The 27,910-nt window shown below is 45.5% G+C and overlaps 1 protein-coding gene across 1 annotated transcript in view; it reads left to right on the plus strand.

Moving 5' to 3' along the window:
* Stimate (STIM activating enhancer) overlaps positions 1-27,910 on the plus strand; it is a 47,811-nt gene that overhangs the window by 8,544 nt on the left and 11,357 nt on the right. The window contains exon 2 of the mRNA XM_052189994.1: positions 27,390-27,438. Coding sequence (XP_052045954.1) covers positions 27,390-27,438 — 49 coding nt within the window. The remainder of the gene's footprint in view (positions 1-27,389; positions 27,439-27,910) is intronic.

Genomic DNA, 27,910 nt, shown 5'->3' on the forward strand with positions numbered 1-27,910 from the left:
ACAGGTTCCTGTCAAGCTCTTTTGGGAAGGAGTAGGGAGTTGGTTATGACCATGGACAGAGTTCTGCAGGGGGAATAGGTATCAACAGGAAGGGTTAATAACTCCCTCCCTGAGGCAGGAGAGACAAACTAGAATTTTTGTTTTCTCAATCAGCCATCAACTCTGCGGTAGCAGATGCCTGTGCAGTGTCATCCCCTTGTAATTCCTGCATTATCTCTTCAGGTTTCATGGCTGGTCCTGCAGGAGGGATGTCTTCAAGACCATCTTCCTTTGTTTAGCTGTCAGATCAAATCTCAGGTTGTTTTATCTGTGCTCCTGAGTCACACTGGAGGTCACACAACCCGCTATCCGGTTTGGTTCATTTGTTCAAGTGGCTCACGGAACACAGGGAATGATCACTTAACTTTACTAGTTTCTTCTTTCTAATGTATAGAGGAGGGGCGGGGCAGTGGTGTACAGATGTGCACACAAGGCAAGTGTCTGGCGTCAGAACCCCTGGAGCTGGAGTTAATGATTGTGAACTTGTAGGCATGGGTGCTGAGAACTGACCTCTGGTCTTCTGGAAGAGTAGCAAGTGCTCTTGACCACTAAGCTGTCTCTCCTGCCCAGTTTACTAGTTTCTTGTAAAGGATATTGACAAAGGATACAGATGAAGACTCATCTGCAGGGTATGAAGGAAGGAGTGTGGAGTGTCATGCCCTCTCCAAGTGCACCGCCACTGTTAACCCACAGACATTGAGCTCCGGGAGACTCCGTGCTTTTGTAAAGAGACCTCACTACTCTGGCATGACTGCAGCATGGACAGACATGCTGAAATGTAATTGGGTGAAAAGAATAGGGTCTGATACTAATCTTAGACCAGGCTGGGTGAGCAGCAAGGCCTGCTCACCATCAGAATCTCTTCTGAAATGGAAGTCAAGTCCGCTACATCGCTGTAGATATTAGAGCCATGGCAGGTAGGGTAAGATTGGAATTCCTCTAACACTCAGGAGACTGAAACAGGAAGATCATCACAAGGCTGGGCCAGCCTGAGCTACATCCTGGGCTGCTTTCTCAAAAGCTATTTTTTGCAAAAGAAAGCTAAGAACACTGGATGAAGGAAAAACATCATGATGTAGTGCCCTATTAAAATTAACTAGAACTAGATCATAGATCAGAATGTAGACACGGAAGCCAGAAGAGTTCTAGAAGAAACTACGGGTTTATTTACGTGACCCCAGCTGGCCTGGAATTTGCTATATGCATCAGCTAGCCTTGAACCCACAAGTTTGTGTTTCTGCCTCCCAAGTATGAGGATTAAAGGTGTGTGCCCCTCATGCCCAGCTTAAATTTTCTCTTCTTTAAAACATGGAAGAAGCAGAGGCCTTGTGGTTAAAGGGTTCAAGTCAGTGTGTGATCTCTTTGACTACAGATGACTACAGTGGAGAATAATTTGGATGAGGCTCACAAGATGGCTGTAAAGACACTTGTCACGAAAGTCTGGTGACCTAAATTTGACCCCTTGAACCTGCTGTACAAAGTTGTCATCGAACTTCACACCACACACACACACTCATACATACACATACACTCACACACACAATTATTTTAAAAGAATAATTTACATATTATTCTTTTCAGTAGAGATTGAACATCCCAAATTCAACATGACATTAAAAAAAAAAAGGGCCTTCAGTTTCACATTTTCTCCACCAAGACGGCTCAGCGGGTAGACGCTTGTACCACACCAGTGTGGGGGTCTGAGTTCAGTCCCCAGAACACATGAAGGTGGGAGGACAGACCTGAATCCGCAGAGCTGTGCTCTGGCCTCTCCTCTCACACACTGTGACTTGTACAGCCACACACATACAGTATAAGAAAGTTTCAGATTTTCAACTAGGAATGCTTATGAGTGCATGAAAATATTCCAAAACCTGAAACATTCTGAAATCAGGAAGACTGGTCTCAGACATTTCAGAAAAGGATTACATTTGTATTTTGAAATAATTGAAAGGGGAAAATTTAAATCTCATTAGAAAATATATTAAGGGACATGATGGTTGCAGAATTAGCCTAATTTAGTCACTCCACATTGTAGACATGCATCAAGCATCAGAGAACCCTCTAAATACACTTACAGACTGCCGGTTAGAGATAGTATTCACAGCCAGGCGGTGGTGGCACACGCCTCTAATCCCAGCACTCTGGGAGGCAGAGGCAGGTGGATTTCTGAGTTCGAGGCCAGCCTGGTCTACAGAGTGAACTCCAGGACAGCCAGGGCTACACAGAGAAACCCTGTCTTGAAAAAAACCAAATCCATAAAACCAAAAAAAAAAAAAAAAAAAAATAGTATTCACTTTTGAAAGGTAAACCATAAACTTGGATAAATTATTTACAATATCATTATCTGACCAAGCATTTTTAACTACAATATATGGAGAATTCTTAGAACTCAGTGCAAAGGGACGATATACTTTGAAATAAGGAAAAAGCTATTAATAGTTCTCCTGAAGACCCACAAATAGCCAGTAAGCACATGAAAAGACAATCTTAGTCAAGAAAACTCTAATTAAAAAGTGATGAGATACCATTATCCATCCACACATCAGATTAAAATTAGAAAGATCGACCAACAATACCATGTATAAAAAGAAAATGACCTTTTCCACTTTATATATTAGAGCTGGACATTAAAACAGTTCTGTGAAAAATCACTTTCCAGTGCCTTATAAAGTCCCATGTCCCGTGCTACCAAGCAGTTTTATCCCTAGTTCTTCAGTGGGACAACATGTGTAACAGCCAAGCCAGAGGGATGGTCCAAGTGCGTGTGAACGTGTGAGGAGAGAGCGTGGTGGGTCCTAAGGATGGAATGTGTTGGTGCCCGGAAGAGTGAGCCAGTGACATGGCCGACGCTCATGCTTGGAAATGCTGAGCAGAGGAGGCCAAGTAAAAAAGTGTCTCCGTGATATGAAATCTTAGAAAAGGGAAATTCTAATCTATAATGACAACAGGTAAGATAATGGTGGCCTTGGGGTGGGTGGCAGGTGTGTGACTCAATGGCACATTTGCAAACCCTATCAATATAAATAGAAACCAGTGAGTAGCAAGTATACTAGCAAGCCTGAAGACCTAGTTTGTGTGATCATGGGTGTGTATACACATGTGAGATCATGGATGTGCTTACACATGTGAGATCATGGGTGTGCTTACACATGTGAGATCATGGGTGTGCTTACACGTGTGTGAGAGTCCAGGGTTAACATCACTTGTCTTCCTCAATTGCTCTGGACTTTATTTTTTGAGACAGAGTCCCTCACTGAGCCTGGAGCTCACTGATTGGACTAGGCTTTCTGGCTAGTGAGCTCTGGGGATCTGTCTTCTCTGCTCTGGGGTGCCGGGGTTCGACACAGGCTGCCACAGCAGGTTTCTGCTTGGGTGCTAGGAATCTGAACTCAGGTCTTCATCCTAGCCTAGCAATTTCTTTACAGATGGAGCCATCTCCCTTGCTCCCTGCTAAAGAATGTAAAGAGAAATCAGATCATAAAGGGCGCAGTGGAAGATTTTAGAGGGAACCACATGGAACTTCTGGAACGGAAAATAACTTTTCCAGACTATTCAGTGGATAAACATACAGAGAATTAGACAGGATGCAAGGATACTGAATATGAAAATGTAACAACAGAACTTTATAAATTGAAGCACACAGAGAAGACAGACTAGAAGAAAACCAAACAAACCTCTGATATCCCACACAAGTGTCAAAAGCCTGAAGTGTAGCGGGATTTCAAGAAGACATGCGAAAGCAAAAAGCAGGGAAAAAAATTATTTGAAAGAATAAATAATGGCTAAACATTTTCCAGAGTTTCTGGAAGCTATAAAGGCACAAATCCAACTCCAGGAAACACAACACACACGCACGCGCACACACACACAAACAAACAAAAAAGATTACACTATGCCTCAGTGAAGTCAGGTTATTGAAGATTGGTGATGGAAAAAAAAATATAAAAGTAAGAAAACGAGATTTTTACATGTGGAGAAATAAACCTAAGAACCAATCCAGAGTTTGCACCAAGTTATTTGAACCAGAACACAATGGATCATCTTTCAAATATGTATAGTAAAAGCTTGTCACTCTGGGATTCTGTATCCAGTGAAAAATGTCTCTAATGAATGAAGATGGAGTTTTGTTTTGTTTTTTAAATGGATAAAGGGTTCTGGGAGATAGCTCGCAGATAAGGGCATTTCTGGCTCTTTCCGAGGACTGGGGTTCAGTTCCCAGCACCTACATCAGGCAGCTAACGTGTAACTCCTACTCCGGGAGGTTGACATCCTTGTCTGGCATCCTGAGGCAGGCACACGCGCGCACGCGCACACACACACACACACACACACACACTAAAATAAATAAATATTTTAAAAATACATCTTTACCCTTTGGTCCCTCTTTATCCAAAGCAAGTGATCCAACCTTTTGATTCCATCTTAGCCACTGGACCCCTTAAGGTTTTTAATGATAGTCTCACAGTTCAGTGTGATGCTAGGAAGTTATATACATCAGGAAGGAGTTGAGTTCCTCCCTCGCTCCTTCCCCCATTCCTTCCTTTAAGGGACTGGCTGCCAGCTTGCTCTGTGGCAGAAAGTGATCTTGAATACCTAGTCCTGCCTCAGCCTCCCAGATGCTGGGATTACAGGCCATGGACCGCCATGCCATCTCTTCTGTTCTTTCTTTAAGCACTGCCTGTCACAGTAGAATAAGAATGGTATAGATTAGACCCCTACAGACCACATACAGATCACGTGTTCTCAGTGCCTCCTGCTCACTGTCGTTTCTCCATCCTCCCCTGTGACACTGTGGAGAACTGTGAGTGACTCAAGCTGCCTCTGTTCGCAGAAGCCCTGGCCCACATGCAGGCCATGCTGCTGATAGACCCGGCTCCATAGCAGGCTTCTCGCCACTTGAGCAGAGGTGAAAAACTCAGAAATCAGATTTAGTCCAAACACTATTTTGATTGTTGGGGTAGGGGAGGACTCTCCTTTAAGAATGATGGAGACACTATGATACTTTGAAAGACACTTTGTTTTGTTTCGTTTTTTCCTGCATTGGAGGGCTGTTAGCCAATAGTTAAGCAGAGAGCATGGGGGTGTCGGCCTAGACCACGTTGAAAACAAAGTACCAGTTTCACATTCCACAGACTTGCATCTATTATCTATTCCATGTATAGAAAAAAAAACTCTCCTAAGGACTCAGAGTAGAGACGTCAGGAGCCAGCTCCACCATGCCGGAACCCAGCGATCCCCACCCCGGTCTTCATACCGGGCACAGTGTCCTACCCTGTCGCCAGTGTTAGTGTCCGTGAACAGCAGCATTGTCTGACGTCACACACGGCATCTGAGAATAGGCTATTAACAGGATACAGCTTGACCTTTGTGTTGGCCGTGCTCCCTCGTTGGCTCTGTCACATCTCTTGCTCCGTGGATACTGAGTGCCAGTGATGAGGACGCGCGGCACGGCCCAGCCCACGGGCGAGGACCTAGACTATATATATATATGGGTTTGGGGAGTGGATCCCCAGGGATGCAACCTCACAAGAGATCTCGTCAGAACACGTCTGACCTAATAATAAATGTTACTGTACGCCACCAGGTTTTGGAGTACCGTGGAGCAGTGGCACGTGATGTGGAAAGTCGGGAAACTTAATCACTGCTCTCCAGAAGTCTGGAGTATGATTAGGAAAACAGACTATCGGAAGAGATAACTTGCTGTCCAGATTTGTGCTGTATGGCCAGAGGTCGGTTCCCATGTGTCTGTCTACCCACAGGAAGGGGAGAGCTAAGGCGGAGTGTGTAGTCTGGAGGGGGGGATTGCCTTGCTGCATTGCCGGCCCTCCCGTGCTCTGGAAGGCAGGCTTACCAGCAGACATCTGCAGCAGCCTAAGCACTGCCTGCACCTTCTATCTTCTGAGCCTGGGACACTTGTTCCTAGCAAGCCTCCAGACGACGCTGCTTGTACTTTAACTGGTCAGACATTGTGTTTCTACATCCATGCTGGACTGAATCATGTGTGGAAGTCAAACAGGGACCAGTGTTTGAAAAAATCTTCTCACTGTGCAGTGACTCAGCCGTGGCTTTGTTTCCAACTCTCCTATGTAAGGGAACTTGATGGGCTCATTTCTCTCTGAAAGAGCACCAGAGCCCTTAGGAGCTAAAGTCCTACTTTGTATACAGTGCAGAACTTGGCTTTGTTCTCTGCCTTAAGATAGATGAGCCCCTGATAGCTCTCCCTTCAACTACCTGCTCTTCTTTAGAATACAATTATGCATAGTCATTACTCTCCTGAGTGTGTGTGTGTGTGCGCGCGCATGCTTGTGTATGTGTGTATGTGTTTATATGTGTGTGTGTATGTGTGTGTGTGTGTGCGCGCGCATGCTTGTGTGTGTGTGTATGTGTTTATATGTGTGTGTGTGTGTGTGTGTGTGTGTGTGTGTGTGTGTGTGTGTGTGTGTGTGCGTGCGTGCCTCCTTCCATCACTCTCCATCTTTTGTGACAAGACCTCTCACTCCAATTGGAGTTCATCAACTCATCTGGCTGGCCAGCCAGTGAGCTTCAGGGATCCGCCTGACTCCAGAGTTGAGGTCACAGCCACACATAAAGGTGTGACAAGTTTACACTGAGTAGTGAAGATGCAAGCACAGGTCCCCGCGCTTGCACAGCAGGCCCTTCAGCGATTTGTGCTGTCCCTCCAGGCCCTTCTGATTTTTTTTGTTAAGATTTATTTTATATGTGAGTGTTTTGCCTGCATCTGTGTGTGTGCACCACCTGCATTCCTGGTGCCCACAGAGGTCAGAGGAAAGCATTGGAATGCCTGGAACTGGAGTTATGGTGGTTGTGAGCCACGATGTAAGTACTCTGGCCCTGTGCGGGAGCAGCCAGTGGTCCCAGCTGTGAGCGTCCCTCCGGCGACACCCTTCTGACTCTCGATAACAGATCGCTTGCTTGGTTACTTCTTGGCAGTGAGTTCTAGTTCTGCTTTCTTTGGCTCTGTTCTTGTCCTTGCTACATTTGGGTCATTTTTCATGGCATCAGGTGTGGAAGAACCCAGCCAAGTGTCTTGCAGATAGTTTGGCCAGAGAGCAAGGCCAAAGGTTAATGCTGACTCTTTCCTGCTTGGAGAGCCCTGTGCCTCCTTTTTCTTCTGGGACCTTGTGGATTGTATACAGCCTTTTAGAATGGTAGGTGGCATAAGCAGGCCTGTTTAAAGAAGAAATAGCAGAACCAGAATATACCAGGTCTCAGGAATTGACTTAGCTCCGTTCTAGACTTTAGGAAGGTTGGAACCAGAAGCCAAGGGAGAACATTGTGGTGAATCAGTCTCAAAATCATTATCAGGGAGCCACCCTCCAGACCTCTAATGCTGAAGTGTCTTCCCTCCCTCTGTGGAGCTGGGGTCTGTAGCTCTCAAGGACAGAGGCGGACCTCTTTGTTTTTTAACTATATCTCCTACTAGGCAGTCTACTCAACCATAGTCATTGGGAGCCACTCCACATAGTGCATCCCATGACCATCGTCTACCCAGAGGGAGTGTCCCCAGTGTGAGGGACCCAAGCATGATCAGATGAGCCCTCACAGCTCAGCCATTCTTCACGACTGCATCCATGCTGCTGGACTTCCCGTGTGTCACCTCCGCTCTCCCTGCCCATCTGTTCTTCCTCAGTGGAGAAAAAGATGAGAAGAACCCAGAGGCACCCAAAATGTCAGACCACTCTGGATAAGATTCCCACTGAAGGCTAAGGCTGTGTGGATATCTTCCTGGGGGCTGATCTCTTCACTTGTAACCCTCAGCTTCCCTGGGGTGTAGTTACTGGGAAGTTAAGACTTCCTTGCCTGCTCTCTGCTATCCTGCCTCTTGCCACTACATTCCCAGGGTGTCTTTGTTTTGGCTTATTATACAATTTGTGTTGTTTGAAAAAAGATGACTTTGACTGCTAATCTCACTGGGCTGAAGAGCTGGGGTAAGGTCTTAAATGTAATTGTGTCCCTCCAGTGTCAGCTGGTCTTCTTTTTCATTGTTCTTCTAAGGCTACCTATTAATTTACTTCCTTGAGTAAAGTCATAAAGATTATCTTGGTTCCTAGAGGTAAACTTTGTGTGTGAGGTGGTGTTTTTTTTGAAGAGAGCATCTGGGTAAATATACAGTTCCCTCCCCCAGCCAAGAACAAAGTGTGTTCTTGTAGCATCCTTCATTTGCACAGCAGAGGGTGTTTCTCTGAAGGCTGATCGTTGATTATTGCCCAGAGGAAGGGCATTCTTCCCACCTATAAACCAACTTTCTTAACTGACATTGTGCCCTTGACTACAACAGTTCACAAGTAGAGCTTGGAGAAGCGGCCACTGAGAAGGTGGCTGAAGCCTTTAGTGGTCGTGGGGGATGTTGCAGACTCTTGGGAAACATGAGCTTTCCCCCTGATCCACTCCCACTGGCAGAGCAGGTGTGGAGTTGCCCAAGAGCCTGACCTACTAGGGGTGATCATCATCGGAGAAGCCACCAGCAGAGCTTACCAGAGGAACCGGTTTGACCTCTTCTCTGTGCCTATGAATTTTAATAGTCCTTGATGCCCTTGCTGCAAACCTACCCCAAGATTTCAGTTGACTTCTACCTTATGCCATAAAACTTTGATTCATTCTTACATAAATACCCTCTCCACCTTCAAGACTAAATGGCCTTCTGGGGTGGTTTTGCTATTTAGATTTACCTTTTTAAAATGCCTGTGGTGTTTGGGGACCTATGGAGTCCAGAGGACAGCTTGGTAGAATCAGTTCTCTCCTACCTTTTCATAGGTTTGGGGATTGAAATCGGGTAACCAGGCATGTACAGGAAGTGCCTTTCCTTGCTGAGCCCTCTTGGCAGCCCTCAATTTACCTTCTTAGGTGCTGTCTCTTCGACTCCCGTCCTGACTTTCGCAGTCCAGGTTACATTACACATAGACACTTATCGGTCAGAATTTCATAAGCTTCCCTTTACACCTGGAGGCCAGACTCTCTCCTGATGCGTACTCCAGGCCAATCAAGGTCGACCGTGTCCTGGTCTGTGTTACCACTTACTACCTGCAGGCCTTCAGCAAGTGCCGGGGCTGCTCTGCACACCGTCTCCTCATCTAGAAAGGAGGCTGCTTCCATCTCCTTCCTAAGGTGAGCATATCTGGAGGGCCTGCTGGGAGCCACCAGTCTCACTGATGTGACAATACCTTACCTGGTCAGGCCGCCTCATACGTCCTCAGAGGAACTCAGCTGAGCACACATTGAGTTTAGATAGCAGCTGAGTCGTCTTGTCCTTGAAGATACCTTGAGGTGTTGCTGGGGACCATGTTGGGATGAACCTGACCTAGTCACCCTCAGACTGTTCTCCTAAATGGGCCAACTCTTCATAGGAATATGCACTGTTCACCAGGGCTGTGGAGGGGAAAGAGTCTGTGAATGTGGCCAAAGAATGGCTTTGACCATGTATGGCCTGCGAATGTTGAGAGGAAAGATGGCGTCAACTAGGAATGAAGCACAATACAGTTCTCTCTTAATGAAACACTGTATACTTGAGTGGCCGGACCATGGTGACAACTTTGCATCCAGTCCTTTGGTTTTGGTGTTTAGTTCTAAGACCCTGAGGCTTTCCCTTAGGGGTCACGCAGTGAAAACATCCCGAAGCCCCTTCTCCATGCCTAGTATGGCTTCTTTTTCTGCCATGTTTGGATTACCTAGGGAGCCAGAATCATACTAAAACCCTGGTGACAGGGTGGAAATTTGTGATTTGCAGGTCACCATTGTGTGTCCACTGGCAGTCTCTTCTGCCTCAGGAAGCCGATAAGCCGTGCTGCCTAGAAAATTAATGGTCAGCTTTTTAGTTGTTGAATAGGGGAGATGGGGGCACTCAGCACAGACCCCAGCAGCATCTGTTTCTCGTATCTTTGCTAAGATACGAGGTTGCTTGGAAGGTTAGTCAGTTACTAGGTAGAGCACATTTAATCATCAGAGGCATCTCATTCAACACAACCGGATTGATTGTTGATTGCCTATTACATAAAAGACAGTAAAAGTAGAAAATCCTTAGACAGACAAACAGAAAGACATACAACTGTTGAGAGATGCTCATTGGTCAGAAGCACTTGCCGCTCTTTGCAGAAGACCCAGGTTCCAAGTTCAGTTCTTACCACCCACCTGGGGCAACTTACAACTGCCTGCTAACTGTTCCAGGGAATTCAGTGCCCTCCTCAGGCCTCTGTAGGTACATGGTGCACAGAACTCATACATAAAGTATGTATGAGTATATATACATACACATAAAAACGATTTTAAGAAAGAAAAGTAGAAACATACAGCAGACATTTTACCTTGTGTGTGCCAGTGTGGAGTTAGAATGGAGTCAGGCCTGGCAGATGGGGCACGGGGCCCTTGTGCTTACAGTGGTAGAACTGTAGCAGTAACCCTTACCCCGTACCAGCTCAAGAGACCTGTTTTCCTGTGAGTTCTACCTGCTGGGCACTTTCCTCTGAAGCAATGTGTTAGATTCACTGGTTTTGAGGACAGCTATTAATTACCTAATGCAGTTTCCTAAACTGTAATTTATACTTTTAAAAGTAACAACAGGGGCCTGTATCTTGTGTGTGTGTGTTTCTGTGTGACCAGGACTTCTCACTGAACTTGAAGCACCCAGCTCAAGCTGCTGGAGGTGAGTTCCAGGAATCTCTTGTCTTTGCCTCCCCAATGCTGGGATCACAGGAAGTACTGTGCCCCGCCTGTTGTTGTTGTTGATGTTGTTGTTGTTGTTGTTGTTGTTATAACTAGTGCTGAGGATCCTAGCTCAGGTCCTCGGGGTCATGTGGCAGGAACTTTACCGACTGAGCCACCTTCCCTGTCCCTGCGTCTCTCTTACTGCTGAGGTAATGTATGTTACTGTTCACGGCTAGAACCCAGCGAGAAGAAGCAGCTTAGCAGGGTGCCATGCTCTGAACCATAAACCACATTTGATGGCTTATCGTGTGTGCCTTCAAATTTGTGTGTGTTGGGTTATGTTTTGGGGTGTGGGGTGGGATCTGGTTTGCTTAAAAAACCAAAACCAAGACTCCTGCTCTGTAGCCTGTCATGGCCTGGAACTTACACTGGCCTCAGACTTGTGGCTGATCCTCCAGCCTAAACCTGAGTACTGTGTTGGATTACAAAACATTTGTTTTACCCTTGTCCTTCCTTCCTTCCTTCCTTCTTTCCTTCCTTCCTTCCTTCCTTCCTAAATAAAAGTAGGTGTGCCATGCGTGTTTTAGCGGCTCGTTCTGCACTGTTACTTATGCCATACGTGGTTTAGCGGCTTGCTCTGCACCGTTACTTACGGCATTCTTCTGTTGCACTGCAGATGGGCTTGCTTCCTGTTCAGTTTTAGTCGACAGTAGGCATGCACGCTATTACTGAGCTGCACCCTCACCTTGTCTTACTTTCTAAACAGCTTTAGGGTATAACTTTATTGAGCTATACTTTATGTACCACCAAATATACTCATTTCAAGTTTATGGTCTCTAACTTTTTAATAATTATACTCTATCGCATTATGATAAATCATGTTAGTCAGGATTCTCTAGAAAAACAGAACTTACAGAATGTATATATACTGTAAAGTTAATAGAGCGGCTTACAGGCTGTGGTCCAGCCAGTCCAACAATGGCTGTGTACCAGCGACAATCCAAGAATCCAGTGGTTGCTCAGTCCACAAGGCTGCATGTCTCAGCTGGTCTTCAATATGCACTGGAATCCTAAAGAAGTGGGCTCCCATGCCAGCGAAGGAATGGACTTGCCAGGGAGAGAGAGAACAAGCAGGCAGAGAGAGAGAGAGAGAGAGAGAGAGAGAGAGAGAGAGAGAGAGAGAGAGAGAGCTCCTTCTCCCACGTTCTTTATATAGGCTGCGAGAAGAAAGTGGCCCACATCAAAGGAGAATCTTCCCACCTCAAAAGGTTAGAAGTGGGTCTTCCTACTTAAAAAATGATATAATTAAGAAAAAATCTCTTACAGGTATCCCTAGCCATCTGGCATTTAGTTAATTCCAGATGCAGTCAAGTTGACAACCAAGAGTAACCATCACCAGTCCACATCTAGTCAACGCGACACACAATCATATCTCCTTATGGCATGATTAATTTCCAAATGAAGACAATAACTGAGTCATAATTACACTTAACATGATATAACCACCCCATGTACAATTGCAAACACATTATATATTTAACAAGTTCGTAATTATGCCTAACATAATTATCCCTTATACAACCACAACACATTATAAATTTAGAATAGGTGGCAATGTCCCTTGATGGGCATCCTTTTAGCATCTCAACTTAAATATGATAACCATTGATATTCTATTAGTTAATGTTACAGTACATGATAGAAGAACTGAGGAAAGAAAATACAAGATCTGCACAGGCACATTCTTAACAAAATATGACAGAAACATTCTTGTCAATTATAACCCTTGTTTCTGCAACTGGCTATATGGCCTTAGCTGGTATTTATAATTTCCTTCCTCTACTACCCGTTCTATATTTCCTCTACCCTCTGAAAAAGCCTTATCAAGTCTTGGGCTTTTTTGCTGGAGGAGTGACCATACCATCCTTTTTGATGACTCTCCTGGATTAGGCTGTTAGTGCTTCCCATTGCCTTTAATCACAGATGTGGTAGCACCAAGAGACTCCCTAAAGGATCTCCTGCACTCCAGACACATAATCTTTCTTACCTCTGTTGTGGAGAAGCAATCCGATATCCCCCTTATAATCTGGATCAGACACCCCTCCTAACACTGTTGTTCCTCCCTTAACATGTTGGCTTAGGGGCATCAGCAACCTGAAGTGGGCGGGGCAGGGGCGGGGTCTGAGCTTTCCGTTCAGTGGGATTTTGTGTGGCTCCTAGTGGGAGCAGGCCCTTCTCTGGAACCAAAACTTCAGGACTAGCAGAACTTAAGGTCAGGGAAACAGAAGCAAAAAATTTCCTAGTGGGTCACTAGAAGTAATAGTGAGTGGAACAATTCCCTTTTCCACCCTTGATTCCTGGACTCGTGGATTTTGGCTACAGGAGAAAAATACAAAAACAAAACGTACCATATATTGGTTTATTATTTATTATGTATACAGCATTCTGCCTGCATGTATGTCTGCAGGCCAGGAGAGGGCACCAGATCTCACTATAGATGGTTATGAGCCACCATGTGGTTGCTGGGAATTGAACTCAGGACCTTTGGAAGAGCAGCCAGTGCTCTTAACTTCTGAGCCATCTCTCCAGCCTGTATATTGGATGCTGAGTAAAAGCATATACTGCCTTCTGGAGAACCCTGCTCTAACCCTCTAGGCGGGTGTCATCTAAGTGGGGATGTGCCTGTGTCTTCAAAAACTTGTTCTGCCTTTCTATCAGAGCAGCTACTTCAGAGTGGTGGGGAACATGGTAAGACCAGTGGATTCTATGATCATGGGCCCACTGCTGCACTTCTCTGGCTGTGAAGTGAGTTCCTTGGTCAGAAGCAATAATGTGTGAAATATCATGACTGTAAAGAAGGTATTCTGCAAGTCCATGTTTGATAGTTTTGACAGAAGCATTAAGTGCAGGAAAGTCAAATCCATAACCAGAATAAGCATCTATACCTGAAAAGATGAAGCATTGTCTTTTCCCTAGAAGGAGTGCTCCAGTGTCATCAACTCGCTATCAGATCTCTGGCTGGCCAGCCTGGGGAGTGGAACCTTACCGGGGGCTCAGTGTTGGTCTCTGCTGTTGGCAGATCTACCACTCAGCAGCAGCTGCAGCCAGGTCAGCCCTAGTGAGTACAAGTCCACAGTCTGAGCTAATGTATAACCCCACCTCTGCCACAAAAGTCACTTTGTTCACAGGTCGTTGGGCAATGACAGGGATGGCTGAGGAGAGAGACAGACTGTCCAGAGAATGGATCAGCCCATCTACTCGACTGCTGAAGTCACCTTTTGATGTACATGGGACATGAGCATCTTCATACCCTTCACCCATTTAGAGAGCTCCATCCACATACTTTCTCGTCCAGATGTCTTTCTCATCAATTTTCCAGTCATGTTGTTTCTAGGTCCCTGATCATTGAGCAAATCCATTGGTTACAGTCTATGAATCAGTGAACAATGGCACATCTGACCATTTCTTCTTCTAAACAAAATGTCTGACCATGTGTTCTGCCCAGAGTTCTGCCCAATGTGACGATTTCTCTTCACCATTATGCTTCAGGGTTGTCCTATAAGGAGTTGTAATGCTGCTACTGTCTACTTCTGAGAGGCGCCTGCGTAATGTGCAGAACATCAGTAAATCAGGCCCCAGTCTTTCCCTTCTCAGTCAGCCGAGCATAGGGCATGCAGTATGAGGCTGTAGGAGCATGCTTGGCAGCAGACAACATTGTAACTGGAGTAGAAACTATAGACTTCTATGAGGCTGTAGGAGCAAGCTTGGCAGCAGACAACATTGTAACTGGAGTAGAAACTATAGACTTCTATGAGGCTGTAGGAGCATTCTTGGCAGCAGACAACATTGTAACTGGAATAGAAACTATAGACTTCTGGGCGACTTCTTCATGTAACTTGCTTGGGCCTTTAGGACCTGCTTGGGCAAGATCACATATATACCACTTCCACTCAGTGATACATCGCTGCTGTGCACATCTTACTTTATGACTCTGTGGGTCAGATGCAGCTCAGGTTGCATGGTAACTTGGTGGTCCATTATCATGGTAACTTGGTGGTCCATTGTCATGGTAACTTGGTGGTCCATTGTCAAAAGCTCAGGTTCCACTGAGGCCCAGCAGTAGACCAAGAGCATTCACTGACAGGGAAAAGAGTCTACAGATGGTAGTAGAACCATTGCTCTAAAGTCCTAAAGGTCTCTTCTATGGTTTAGCTGGTGGCCTGCCAAAGGCTCTAAACAGCATCGCTATCGGCCATTGACAAGTGTGGATTTGTGGGGCAGTGGACGTGCCACCAGACAGAAGAACTGGTAAGGTAGTAGCAAGTTTAGAACCCCAGTAATCTTCATAATTGAGAATGCCAGGAGTTCAAACTAGCTCCTGACCAGGTCCCTGTCCTAGAGCACATGACCAGGACTCCATGCTAGTGAGGTATCTAGCTAGGTCCTGAGTGTTTAATCAATGAGCTTCCCTTCCTACACATCCCCTCCTGTAAGAGGTATTTAATCCCAGATCCACCCCAAGTAAGACATATGCATCCTCATCTGTCATGAATAAGTCAGTGCCCCTCCTCAGGGGAACCTGACCATCTCCATTCAAACTGGCTCCAGTGTGAAGTTGGTTCATGGGACAAGATTACCGTTGCCATGGTCCCCTGTATCCGTTTTTTCTTTTGCTTGATAATTTTTCCTCTTATTCGGATCAAGCCTGCAGTAGGCTTCTTGGCCCCTGCTACTCCAGAACCCGACTAAACCACTGCATTTAATTCATGTAACTGAGCACAGCATCCCCGACTCTAAGGTGTGCCACAAGAGGAAGGGGGTCAGCAAAGCTCTACAGATATGCCGGTGCCCCTCTCACTATTTTTTGTCTTACAGAATTAGTGCCGAGCATGGCTTCTGGGCCTTTCCAATATGGAGAATTAGGCTTTCTACAGCATATCTACTCCAGAATTGCAGTTTCCCTAAGCTTTAAAATCCCTCGTCAACACTAAGCCGTGGATATCAGGCATCTTCATCTCTGTCTCAGACGCTTGAACGGCCTAGCAGACTCGGGAGTCTCTTCAGCAGTGTCGCACGCCTCCTTGCAGACTACACTTTCTGTCTCCCCTGAGAGCCCGTTTAGCCTTAAGTCTGGTTATAGATCTGAGGCCACTATTGGTGGGTCCTGAGGGACATTAGTGTTGTCTTGTCTGGCATCTCCTTCAGAGAAGGTCACTGCTGATTTAGCAGAGAATAAATTAGTTTCCTCTGTCAGAGGCAGAAAAGGTGATAGTTCAGGCTTTGGGCACGGGGTGCATCTTCTGCTGAGAGGGGAGGGACTGCTGCCTCAGTGAGGTGAACCCTTGAGAATCTGAGGGTTCTAAGTCCCCCCACTCGTCTCCACCCCAAGTTACAGGGTCCCATTCCTTACCACTTAATGCCCTCACTTTAATAATGACACCTCGCCAAATCTGGGACCTCATTTTTTTTTTTTTGCTCTAATTCAGCCAATCTTATAATGAGGGGTTTGATTTGATTTCAGCTCAAGTTTTGTGACTGCCGGAGGGAATATTTTCTCCAGGGCACACTTAGAAACCTTCAGAGTGTTGGCATGCATCTGGAGCCCATCAGTTTTATCACCACGTTTATTGTAGTCCTTTGTCGTATTCTGAGATGCTAGAAGCTGGGTAATTTTATCTTGTAGCTCATTCTTGTCAGTTCATCCAGAGATGCTAGGAGCAACCATCCAGCAGCATCATTTCCTTTATTTTTTTTCCCATAAGTTGTCAAAACGTATATACAGAGTTACCAAATCCATTGCCTCCACAATTGGTGAATCAGGATAATCAAATGCATTTTTCTCCTTAAGTGTGTAAAATAATTCACACCATGGGTTTTCAGTACTCCCTGAGCTCCCAGTAACTGGAGAGGCTTTGGTAGTTGTAAGTTGGTAATTGTAGTTAGCAAATTGAAACACCTATTCCAGATCCTTAAAAATATCATCCTTATACTTCTGTTGCTGTAGAACCAAAATCTGTATTAGTCAGGGTTCTCTAAAGGAACAGAATTCAGAGAATGAATGAGTGTGTGTGTGTGTGTGTGTGTGTGTGTGTGTGTGTGTGTGTGTGTGTGTGTGTGTGAAGGGGGTGTTATTAGAGTGGCTTATAGGCTATAGTCCATCTACTCTTAACAATGGCTGTCGACAAACCAGAAGGTCCAAGAATCCAGTAGCTGCTCAGTCCACGAGGCTGGATGTCTTCAGCTGGTCTTCAGTACATTCCGGAGTCTGAAGAAGTAGCTCCGCCTGCCAGCAAAGGAATGGACCCGACAGTGAGGTGAGAGCAGCCAGGCTCAGTGAAGTTTCCTTCTTCCACGTCCTTTATATAAGCTGCCAGCAGGTGTGCCCCAGATTATAGATCTGGATTAAAGGTGGATCTTCTAACTGTGAAGATAAGGAGAAGAAATGTGTCCACCAACTCAAATGATTTAGCGGGGTCTTTCTGAGACAGCATGTCTCTACTTGGCAATCCATCAGTATGAAGGGCAGTTACACAATACTCCAGTCCCCTCAAGAAGTATTCACAGGACTCCAACTCCTGCTTCTTGGGTCAGACTGCACCCTGAACACCTTATCCCTTTACCTCCCCTGCCAGGTCCCAAAGCGACATCAGAGGCACATCTGCCTGTACATTTTCGGTCCAAGAATGTTCAGGTTGCTGAGGCCAACCTGACACCAGGGAAGTGCCTCCGTTGACCTGAGTTCTTCTGGGTACCAGGGTCACAAACCCTCTCCCCGCCTATGACTTATTTTTTCCCTGGCAATCCTGTTTCTTAGTTCCCGACATATCTATTAATCTGTGTTAATTTTGGTGAAAAGGACTACTTTGCATTTTCAAACAGATCCCTTGTTAAGTGCTGTGCAGATAATAATTCACTCCTGCTTGAATCATTAGCATGAGCAGGAGACACTGCTGCAGCCCCACCCCCCAGGGAAATGATTTTTACTAGTTTAGCTTTTCTGTGAGGTCACCATTTATCTCTTAGCCCTAGACTGAACATGTTATAAGAGTTCTAAATCTGGCTACCTTAGAATCTTATCTAAAAACCTAGTCCTTTGGTTCTGACTTTTTTTTTATTCGATATGTTCTTTATTTACATTTCAAATGATTTCCCCTTTCCTGGATCCCCCTCCCCAAAAGTTCCATAAGCCCCCTTCCCTCCCCCTGTTCCCCAATCCACCCCTTCCCACTTCCCTGTCCTGGTATTACCCTACACTGCTGCACTGAGCCTTTCCAGAACCAGGGGCCACTCCTCTGTTCTTCTTGGACATCATTTGATATGTGGATTGTGTCTTGGGTATTCTAAGCTTCTAAGCTAATATCCGCTTATCAGTGAGTGCATACCATGAGTGTTCTTTTGAGACTTGGGTTACCTCGCTTAGTATGATGTTCTCCAGCTCCATCCATTTGTCTAAGAATTTCATGAATTCATTGTTTCTAATGGCTGAATAGTACTCCATTGTGTATATATACCACATTTTTTGTATCCATTCCTCCGCTGAGGGACATCTGGGTTCTTTCCAGCTTCTGGCTATTATAAATAGGGCTGCTATGAACATAGTGGAGCATGTATCCTTATTACATGCTGGGGAATCTTCTGGGTATATGCCCAGGAGTGGTATAGCAGGGTCCTCTGGAAGTGTCGTGCCCAGTTTTCTGAGGAACCGCCAGACTGATTTCCAGAGTGGTTGTACCAACTTACAATCCCACCAGCAGTGGAGGAGTGTTCCTCTTTTTCTATATCCTCGCCAACACCTGCTGTCTCCTGTTTTTAATCTTAGCCATTCTGACTGGTGTGAGATGATCTCAGGGTTGTTTTGATTTGCATTTCCCTAATGACTAATGATGTTGAACATATCTTAAGGTATTTCTCAGCCATCCTAAATTCTTCAGGTGAAAATTCTTTGTTTAGATCTGTACCCCATTTTTTAATAGGGTTTTTTGGTTTGCTGGGGTCTAACTTCTTGAGTTCTTTGTATATATTGGATATTAGCCCTCTGTCGGATGGAGGGTTGGTGAAGATCTTTTCCCAATTTGTTAGTTGCCGTTTTGTCCTTTTGACAGTGTCCTTTGCCTTACAAAAACTTTGTAATTTTATGAGGTCCCATTTGTCAATTCTTGATCTTAGAGCATAAGCTATTGGTGTTCTGTTCAGGAACTTTCCCCCTATGCCCATGTCCTAAAATCAGGGACTAGACAAGGCTGCCCCCTCTCTCCATATCTTTTCAATATAGTATTTGAGGTACTAGCTAGAACAATTAGACAACATAAGGAGGTCAAAGGGTTACAAATTGGAAAGGAAAAAGTCAAACTATCACTATTTGCAGATGATATGATAGTATACTTAAGTGACCCAAAAAACTCCACCAGAAAACTCTTACAGCTGATAAACAACTTCAGCAAAGTGACTGGTTATAAAATCAACTCAAGCACATCAGTAGCCTTCCAATACTCAAAGGATAAGCAGGCTGAAAAAGAAATTAGGGAAATCACACCCTTCACAATAGCCACAAACAATAGAAAGTATCTTAGTGTGACTCTAACCAAACAAGTGAAAGATCTGTGTGACAAGAACTTCAGGTCTCTGAAGAAGGAAATTGAAGAAGACCTCTGAAAATGTAAAAATCGTCCATGCTCATGGATTGGTAAGATTAATATAGTTAAAATGGCCATCTTGCCAAAAGCAGTATACAGATTCAATGCAATCCCCATCAAAATCCCAACTCAGTTCTTCATAGAGATAGAAAGCAATTCTCAAATTCATCTGGAATAACAAAAAACCCAGGATAGCTAAAACTATTCTCAACAGCAAAAGAACTTCTGGGGGAATCAGTATCCCAGACCTCAAGCAATACTACAGAGCAATAGTGTTAAAAACTGCATGGTATTGGTACAGTGACAGACAGGTGGATCAGTGGAATAGGATTAAAGACCCAGAAATGAACCCACACACCTATGGCCACTTGATCTTTGACAAAGGAGCTTAAAACATCCAGTGGGGGGGGGGGGGGGGAATAGCCTTTTCAACAAATGGTGCTGGTTCAATTGGAGGTCAGCATGCAGAAGAATGCAAATTGATCCATTCTTATCTCCTTGTATTAAGCTCAACTCCAAGTGGATCAAGGACCTCCACATAAAGCCAAACACACTGAAACTAATAGAAAAGAAACTGGTTCTGGCTTCTAAGGCCAGACACCAAAATCAAGACTGTGGATCAGTTCCCTCTGCCTTGCCTTGGGAGGCATTGTCCTCTGGCGCTCTTGCTGTCAGCTTCCAAAGTAATTGTAATCTCTACAGCTAAAGTGAAAGAACCTATCATGAAAATTAATGGAAGTTATTGAAATCAAAATAAATACTCATACAATCCTCAAGAAATGGAGCTTGAGTGAGAAGCTAAATAAATTCCTTTGTTCAATAAAATGTCATTCAGCTACCTGATGTGAGCCAGGCTCTGTCTAAGTGCCAGTGGTGAATAGGGTTGACCTGAACAGATCCTTCTGACCTACCGAGCTGACATGCTATTGAACGTAAGACAGTCCAGAAAACACAGGAGAAGCCAAGCCTGCTGCCTCAAGCCAGCAGTCCTGACTACTCATGAGGCTGAGACAGGAAGATCATGATTTCAGAGTCTGTCTGGGCTACAAAGTAAGTTCTAGACTAGCTTAAACCTGTTAGACTTTGTCTCAAAATCAGAGTATAAAAATTAAAATAAAAATAGATAAGCCAAGACTCAAGATATGGTTCCGTGGCAGGGTGCTTACCTAGCATACGTGGGCCTGGGTTTAGTCTATGGTACCAGAAGAAATAAGAAAGAAAAAACCATGGCATTATCTGAGCCCAGTGGATAAAGCAGAGGTTAATGAACGGGCATGGTGCCACCTTTAGATGTGGGTGTCTGGAGAGCTTCCAAGGAGGTGACCTGAGAACCGGGAGGACCAGAGGAAGCCAGCCGCTTGTTGATCTGGAGCAGAGGGTTGCCGCAGGAAGGCGGAATGTGGGTGTTTGGTGTAGAGAGGCCTCTGTGGCCAGAGTACATGGGAATCCGGTCAGAAGAATGCATGAGGTCCCTGCTGTGTAGGACCTCGGCTGGAGAAGGAGCTTGCCCTCTACCCTAAATACTAGGGAAAGGCACGGGGCAGCTCTGTGTTTGTGTATTTATGATTGTAAAGAGATTATTTACTAAAGTAAAACATACACATCTTTTTTTTCCTCTCTTTTTTTTTCTTTTCTTTTCTTTTTTTTTTTTTTTTTTTTTTTTTTTTTTTTTTTTTTGGTTTTTCGAGACAGGGTTTCTCTGTGTAGTCCTGGCTGTTCTGGAACTTACTCTGTAGACCAGGCTGGCCTCGAACTCAGAAATCCACCTGCCTCTGCCTCCCAACTGCTAGGATTACGGGCATGCGCCACCACACTCAGCTAAACATACACATTTCACTTAAGTGTGAAATTTGATGAATTTATGTACCATGGGTATTTTAAGTAGAAAGGAGACAGCATAGCTCTATTTACATTTTAGAAAGGCCATTGACGGTGAATAGATGGGTGGGTGGATAAATGGATAAGTGAGTGGATGGAAAGATGGGAGAAGGTGGCCTCTGAGCCTCTTGCCATCTCTGCCCAGAAAAAGGCCAAGAGAAATGGCTCTGACTCAGATTGCTGTCTCAGTTAAGTTCAGATTAGGCCTTCAAGTCCCCCATCAGTGCTCGACATGGTGAGCAGATGTGGCCTGGATTTTCTGCCCTGACAACAGGCCCAGCCAATTCATCCTTCTCTTCTGCTGAGGGTGACTCATGTGCTGGACAGGCATGCAGTGTTTGTTCCTGTGGTAGGTTCTCCAGGCTTATTGAAGGTCCCTCTTGGAAGGTAGCTTCTATATCACTGTCTTCTAGTACCTGAAATGCTGTCATCCAGATGCTGTGTGTGTGATGTAAGCTGTCGTGAGTCGCCGTTCTTTTTGACAGGAGGGGTCAGTAGTTGGTTGAATTGCCTCTCAGTGTAATCATGAGACAAAACAGACTGTTTAGAAATTAGGGAGCTACCTTGCAGCCTATTGCAATTACCAACTGGATTTCAGAGGAAACTCACCTATATGCTGCTTACCACAGATCTCCCTGAAACATAAAGTTGAAAGAGATTGAAAAGACACTTCATAAAAATGCTATCAAAAAATTCGACTGGCCATGGTGAGCATACTTGTGATCTCGGCCCATGAGAGGCTGAGACGGGAGGAGAGCGAATGCTAGCCTAGGCTCTCCAGCAAGATCTGATCGCGACAAAGAAAACCGTGGACCTTGAATTTCATGTTTCCTGTGTGTGTACATTTTCTAAAAGGTGTGTCATACCTCAGAAGGTCGGAGGAGCTGGGAGCTGTCTTAGGCACGCCAGGCCCTGTACACTGTTGTGAGTGCTCACTGCAGGTGTGAGCACTGGGGGAGGAGGAACAGCGGAGCCATCAGCACAGGAACACAGATCCTGAAGGCCTTAGATAGTCGGCCTGAGGAAAGGAGCTCTGTCCATTTTCTTCATGCTCCAGGAGCACAGTTAATGGGGACGTGGCTTGTCCCGGAGCTCTGCCTGAGCTCTGTGAGTGATGCTTTTAATGTTAGCTCCTGGCGTTTTACCTGCAGAGAGACTTCCGTCTTCCCAGGGTTCCTTGTGCCATGGGGCAAGTTTGAATTCCCACCAACAGAGGCCTTCGCACCATTCTTTCTCTCGTGTCCATAGCTAGTTCTGTTAGCTGAAGGGTTTTTTTTTTTTTTTTTGGTTTTTTTTGTTTTGTTTTGTTTTGTTTGGTTTTTTTTTTTTTTTTTTTAAGCAAAAACAAAACCAGCCAGAGTCTTCTTTCTTCCCCTCGGCCTCCTGCGGCAGCATATGCTGTGTTTTCCTTTGGCCCGGGATGTCTGTTGGGCCTCCTTGCGCCCACATCACCCTCTTTAAGCTGCTGTCAGCACAGCAGCAGAGGAAAGCTGTTAAGTGAACTTTAGCTTAGCATCCATCCATCACTACAGGCAACAAAGAGAAGCCCTTGCCCCACTTGAGTGTGAAGACTGTTGGCTCCCCTGCACCGTCCTCGGTTGGATTACCTAGAACCCTTCACAAACAGAGCACACCTGCTCCCAGGCTCTGCAGAGTTCACCTTCACACCACTGATGTACTCTAGAGCTCCGACACCCTTCTGTGTAAAGACGACAAAGAGTCCAGCTGTCTCACTCCCTCCTGAAAGGGGCATCTTACATAGAAGTCCATATGCGTATGTATATACTATGTGTGTGTTGACTTACTAATGTAAGTTGTTAATACTTATTGACAGTTTATGTCCAGGTCTTTGTTGTAACAGTGTTACAGTGACCTCCCTATATATTTTCCTACATTGGCATTAGTACTTGCAGAATACATATGTGCACGGTGCTCTGAAGGATATGGAAAGAAACCTGTGAAAGTACATGGGTTGTTAATCCTTTGGTAGATTCACCAAGCTGAACCTCTGGAGTATGTTTTCTCTCCAACTTTTTAAACAGGGGACTTTAGGCCTATTGACAAGCCTTACCTTATCTTCCAATTACTGTCTTTCTATGTGATTAGGTTTCTCTGGCCTCCATAACTCTGGGTGTCTTAAATGATAGACATTTATTTTCTTTCAGTTCTGGGAAGGTCAGGTTCAAAATGAGCGGGCTAGTCAACAGGTGTTTCCTCCTCAGAAAAGAATAGGCCTCCAAGAGACAATAACCAGACAGGATAAAACAAGATACTATAAGGCAAGGCAAAAGTCCTTACTCAAGGCTGGACACAGCAACCCATTAGGAGGAAAGGTGTCTCAAGAGCAAGTGAAAGGGTCAGAGACACGCCCGCTCCCACCGCTCGGCATCTCACAGAACCACCAAGCTATCAGCCATAGCATACCCACAGAGGACCTGCTGCAGACCCAGGTGGGCCCCGAGCTTGTGGCTTCAGTCAGTGGGAGCCTGTGGGAGCCCTGCTTGGTTGGTTCTATGAGCCGTGCTCTCCTGGTGTTCTGCATCCCCTCCTCTCCGACTCCTACAAGCTTTCCTTCCCCTCTTCTGAAGAGTTCCCCAATCTCTAAGGGGAGGGACCCAATGAAGACCTCCAGTTTAGATTCTCTGTATAATGTCTAGCTGTGGGTCTCTACATGAACTCCCATTTGCTGCTGGAGGAAGCCTCTCTGATATGATTGGACACTTTCAAGGCACTGATCTGTATATCAGAACTGTGTATCAGAACATCAGTTCATTGATATTTGTTGTTGTTGTTGTTCTTGTTCTACCCTGGGTGTCTGGGCTATCCAGTCTCTAGTTCCTAGTCATCTAGGCAGTGTAGGGCATGGGCTTCATCTCATGGCCTAGGCCTCAAGTTAAACCTGACATTGGTTGGCCAGCACAAAATCTGTGCTGCCATTGCACCAGCGCATCTTGTAGGCAGTATTGATTGTAGGTCAAAGATTTTGTGTCTGGGATGGTGTCCAGGTTTCTTTTTCCATATCCTGCAGAGTACCTTCCCATACGAAAGAGAGCAGGACATAGGGATAAAGACTGTGCAGGCACTAGCTTGGCCTCTCACCATTCACTGAGCTGTGTGGAGGCTGTCCTCGGAAATGGGGCTCCACTGTCCGTTTCAGAGAGCGACCCTCTACCCTAGCATCAGTTTGGCTATCCTAGGATCAGCCTGGGTTGATTAGGGATTTCCTCAGCCAAAATCTCAGCCTCATGCCACACAGTCCCACCGCTGGAAACCTTGCCTGGCTACAAAGATGACCAGGTTAGACTGTGTCCTCCATTACCAGGTGCCTTCACCAAGAGCCTGACAGGTTCCAGGAAGCTCCCATTGAACTAGGTTTCCATCCCCCCAATGTCCCTCCAATTCTAGCTGTCTCCCCACACTCCCCCGCCACCCCCAGGTCCCACCACCTGATCCCTCCGCTTTCATCCCCAGTGTTCCCAGTCACTCACAAAGCCTGTTCTGGTTCTCCTTCCTGGGGAGATCCATGCTCCCCTCTGGAGCCCCCCCTCTTTTCCCAGCCTCTCTGGGTCTGTGGATTTGGAGCTTGATTATCATTCACTTAACAGCTAATTCCACTCATAAGTAAATAAAAGCTGTAGTTGTTTTTATGGGTCTAGCTCACCTCACGCAGGATGATTCTTTCTAGTTCTGTCCATTTGCCTGCTAATTTCATGATGGCTGTGGTTTTAACAGCTAAGTAATGCTCCATTGTGTGAATGCACCACATTTTCTTTATCTAGTCTTTCTCTGAGGAGCATCTAGGTTGTATCCAGTTACTGGCTCTTAGGAATTAAGTTGCAATGAACATGGTTGAGCAAGTGTCTTTGTGGAAGGATAGAGTATATTTTGGGTATATGCCCTAGAGTGATATGGCTGGGTTTGGGTCTTGAGGTTGATCAGATCCCAACTTTCTAAGGAACCAATGGATAGCTGCTACTTTTTGTTGTTTGTTTGTTTGTTTGTTTGTTTGTTTGTTGCCTTGTAGCCCTGGCTGTCCTGGAAGTTATTCTGTAGACCAGGCTGGCCTTGAACTCACAGAGATCTGCCTGCCTCTGCTTCCTAAGTAAGTGCTGAGACTAAAGGTACGCTTGGATGATTACATCTTACAATGTCCTCACATGGTTTTTTTCTTGTATACTCATGCATATGGGTTCCCATTTTTAAAAAAAAACACTAAACATACCGGGTTAGGAAAACCCACAGGACTTCATCTTACCTTAGTCACTGCTTCAAAAGCACTCTGTGCAAACAATCAGCATGCGTCACGTTGCTATAATGGTATAATAGTAGATTTATTATATAATTACCTATACTTGTGTCTAGTTATACTGTACTTTAATTGTATTATTTTATATAATTATTTAATATATATAATGTATAGTTCCTCCCCATAAGCCATTTGAAGGAAAATTGCAGCCCCTTTGCTACCTAAGCGTTCATCTTGTAGGAATCAGGCATTCTCCTTTTCCAATCTGATGTCCTTAAGGTGAAGATAGAGCAGAGTGTGCTTCAACCCCAGCACAAGGGAGTCAGGCAGCCAGGGCTACACAGAGAAACCCTGTCAGTTATAAACCCTGAGCAGTAATGGTGGTAGTAGTCAGAATAGCGAGATCCTAACTGAGAAACATGAAGTGACTCCACCCAGCTGAAGTTTCCTACCCAGTCTCTTGTGAGCCTCTACCCTCTGAGTGACACTCGGTGTTTCTAGGAAAAACCTGCTTTCGAGGGCCATTCAGACCCCAGAGCCTCTTGGACCTCAGCTTAAGATTGCTTGGCATTGTTGAGGCTGGGTACAGTGTGTCGAGGGCACGACACTTCCTTACAGTCCCACCTGCTTTTCAGTCTCTTCAGTCTCAGCATGACTCGGGCACCAGGCTTCTTATTCCAGTGTTTTACAGCAGCCTTGGCCTGCCCCGTGTGGGCGGCTGCATTAATTCAGAGCAAGACTTACTGACTTGCCTTCTGTTTTCTCGCACCTTCCTGCTGCTCAGTCTCTGGCGGCTTGGGATTTCTCCAGAACTTGGTACTCTCCTGCCCCCCCTTCTGACTAGGGGTCTCTCATGCCTTAAATCAGTCTGATTCTTCCTTAGCACTTTGGTGTAGTAAATATCACACAAGCCACACTTCCGTTCTCTGTTTCAGTTGCGGAATGTTGATAAGAGTTTCAGGGGCATCAGTAACCAAAACACTTTATTTCCCTGTTGTAGACAGAGTGCCGAGTGAGACAGCTTGGGCACAGGCACACACCTTTGCCCTGGGGGTGCCTTGCCGACCAAGGTTGGGCAGGTTGATGCTGCCTCCTCCCTAGAGCTGTGAGCACAGCCAGCATCTCTGTGCATCCGCCTGGGAATCCAGCACCGCTCAGTTCTCAGGGCAGCTTTTCTAATGGCTCTGCTCAGTCTTGTAGGTCCTTCTTCCCTACAGGATTCATTGCAAACCCTCTGGCCCAGCACACAGGACCCCCCTTCATATGGCCCGTGTTCAATCTGTCACCCTCTTACATGCTGTATCTCCAGCAGGCTTTTGTGTTTATCTATTATAATGAGGCAAATTAAATTATTCTAACCACACTGCTGTGTTCTGCGGCTGTACATGTGAGCTCCAAAGCTGTGTCTGCGCTGCGTCTTCTCTCTGGTCTTTGAGCAAGCTCCTACTCAGCCTTGAGGACCTGGCTCCCTCACTTCTGCCAGGGAAGCCTGCCCTGCGCTGCGCGGGTCTCCCAGTCCCTAGGAGCTGACTTCACCTTCACATCCTCAGCCTCCGGCATGGAGTACAGTTAGCCTCGGGGCGAGTGGGTGCGTTGCTCTCAGAACACATGCTGGAGCTGGAAGCGACTACATTGTCCCTGTTGCTTCTAGTAATCACCTAAATGAGCTTTGTCACAAGGAAAGCATGCAGGCTTGCACACACTGTGAGAAGGCACGCTTTAGGAAGTATCTAGTTCTGAAGAGTCCTTGCTGACAGACTGCAGTACAGGCTCTGTAATCCTCACGGAGCAAACATGCCACCCCATGCGGACAAGCTGACATACTTAGTGTCTTAACTTAGCAATGGAAATATCAATGATAACCGGCCTTGGGTATGCACTTTGCTTTGCTGTTGGTTTGAGAAACTCCCAATGTCTGTTTGTTCTTTCAGTTAAACGCTTCAGAGAACCAAAGCATGAAAGACGGCCATGGAGGATCTGGTACGTACCGAAGTGCCGACTCGCCCGAGAAAGCACTGGCTGAGGCGTTAGGGTTTGGTTTGGGCACTGATGGTGGAGTACTGGGATAGGTGGAACTTGGAACAGGAGACATTACATGCCATATAAAGTATGTGGGTTCCCTCCGTGGAGTTAATTAATACAAATGCTGTATAATATGAAAATAGTTCTATTGTTTCAAGAACTTTTGACCCTTGCTTTTATTTATAATGTTGCTTTCAGTACAGCAAGGTGGAAGGTTACATGAATAGAGCAACCTCTGCTGTGGGCTTCTTCATTTTGACTTGTTATGAGATTATGCTTAAGTTCTTGACTTACTCAGTCTATATGTGTCATCAAATACAAATTTATTTGGAAATTAGTCATACATATTTCAGAGATTCTCATCGCAGCCCTCACCAGATGTGGCTCAGATCTCAAGGAAACAGTGTTTACACTCCCTAGCTTGTCATTA

Source organism: Apodemus sylvaticus, chromosome 8, assembly GCF_947179515.1.
Source record: "Apodemus sylvaticus chromosome 8, mApoSyl1.1, whole genome shotgun sequence".
Lineage (NCBI taxonomy): Eukaryota > Metazoa > Chordata > Mammalia > Rodentia > Muridae > Apodemus > Apodemus sylvaticus.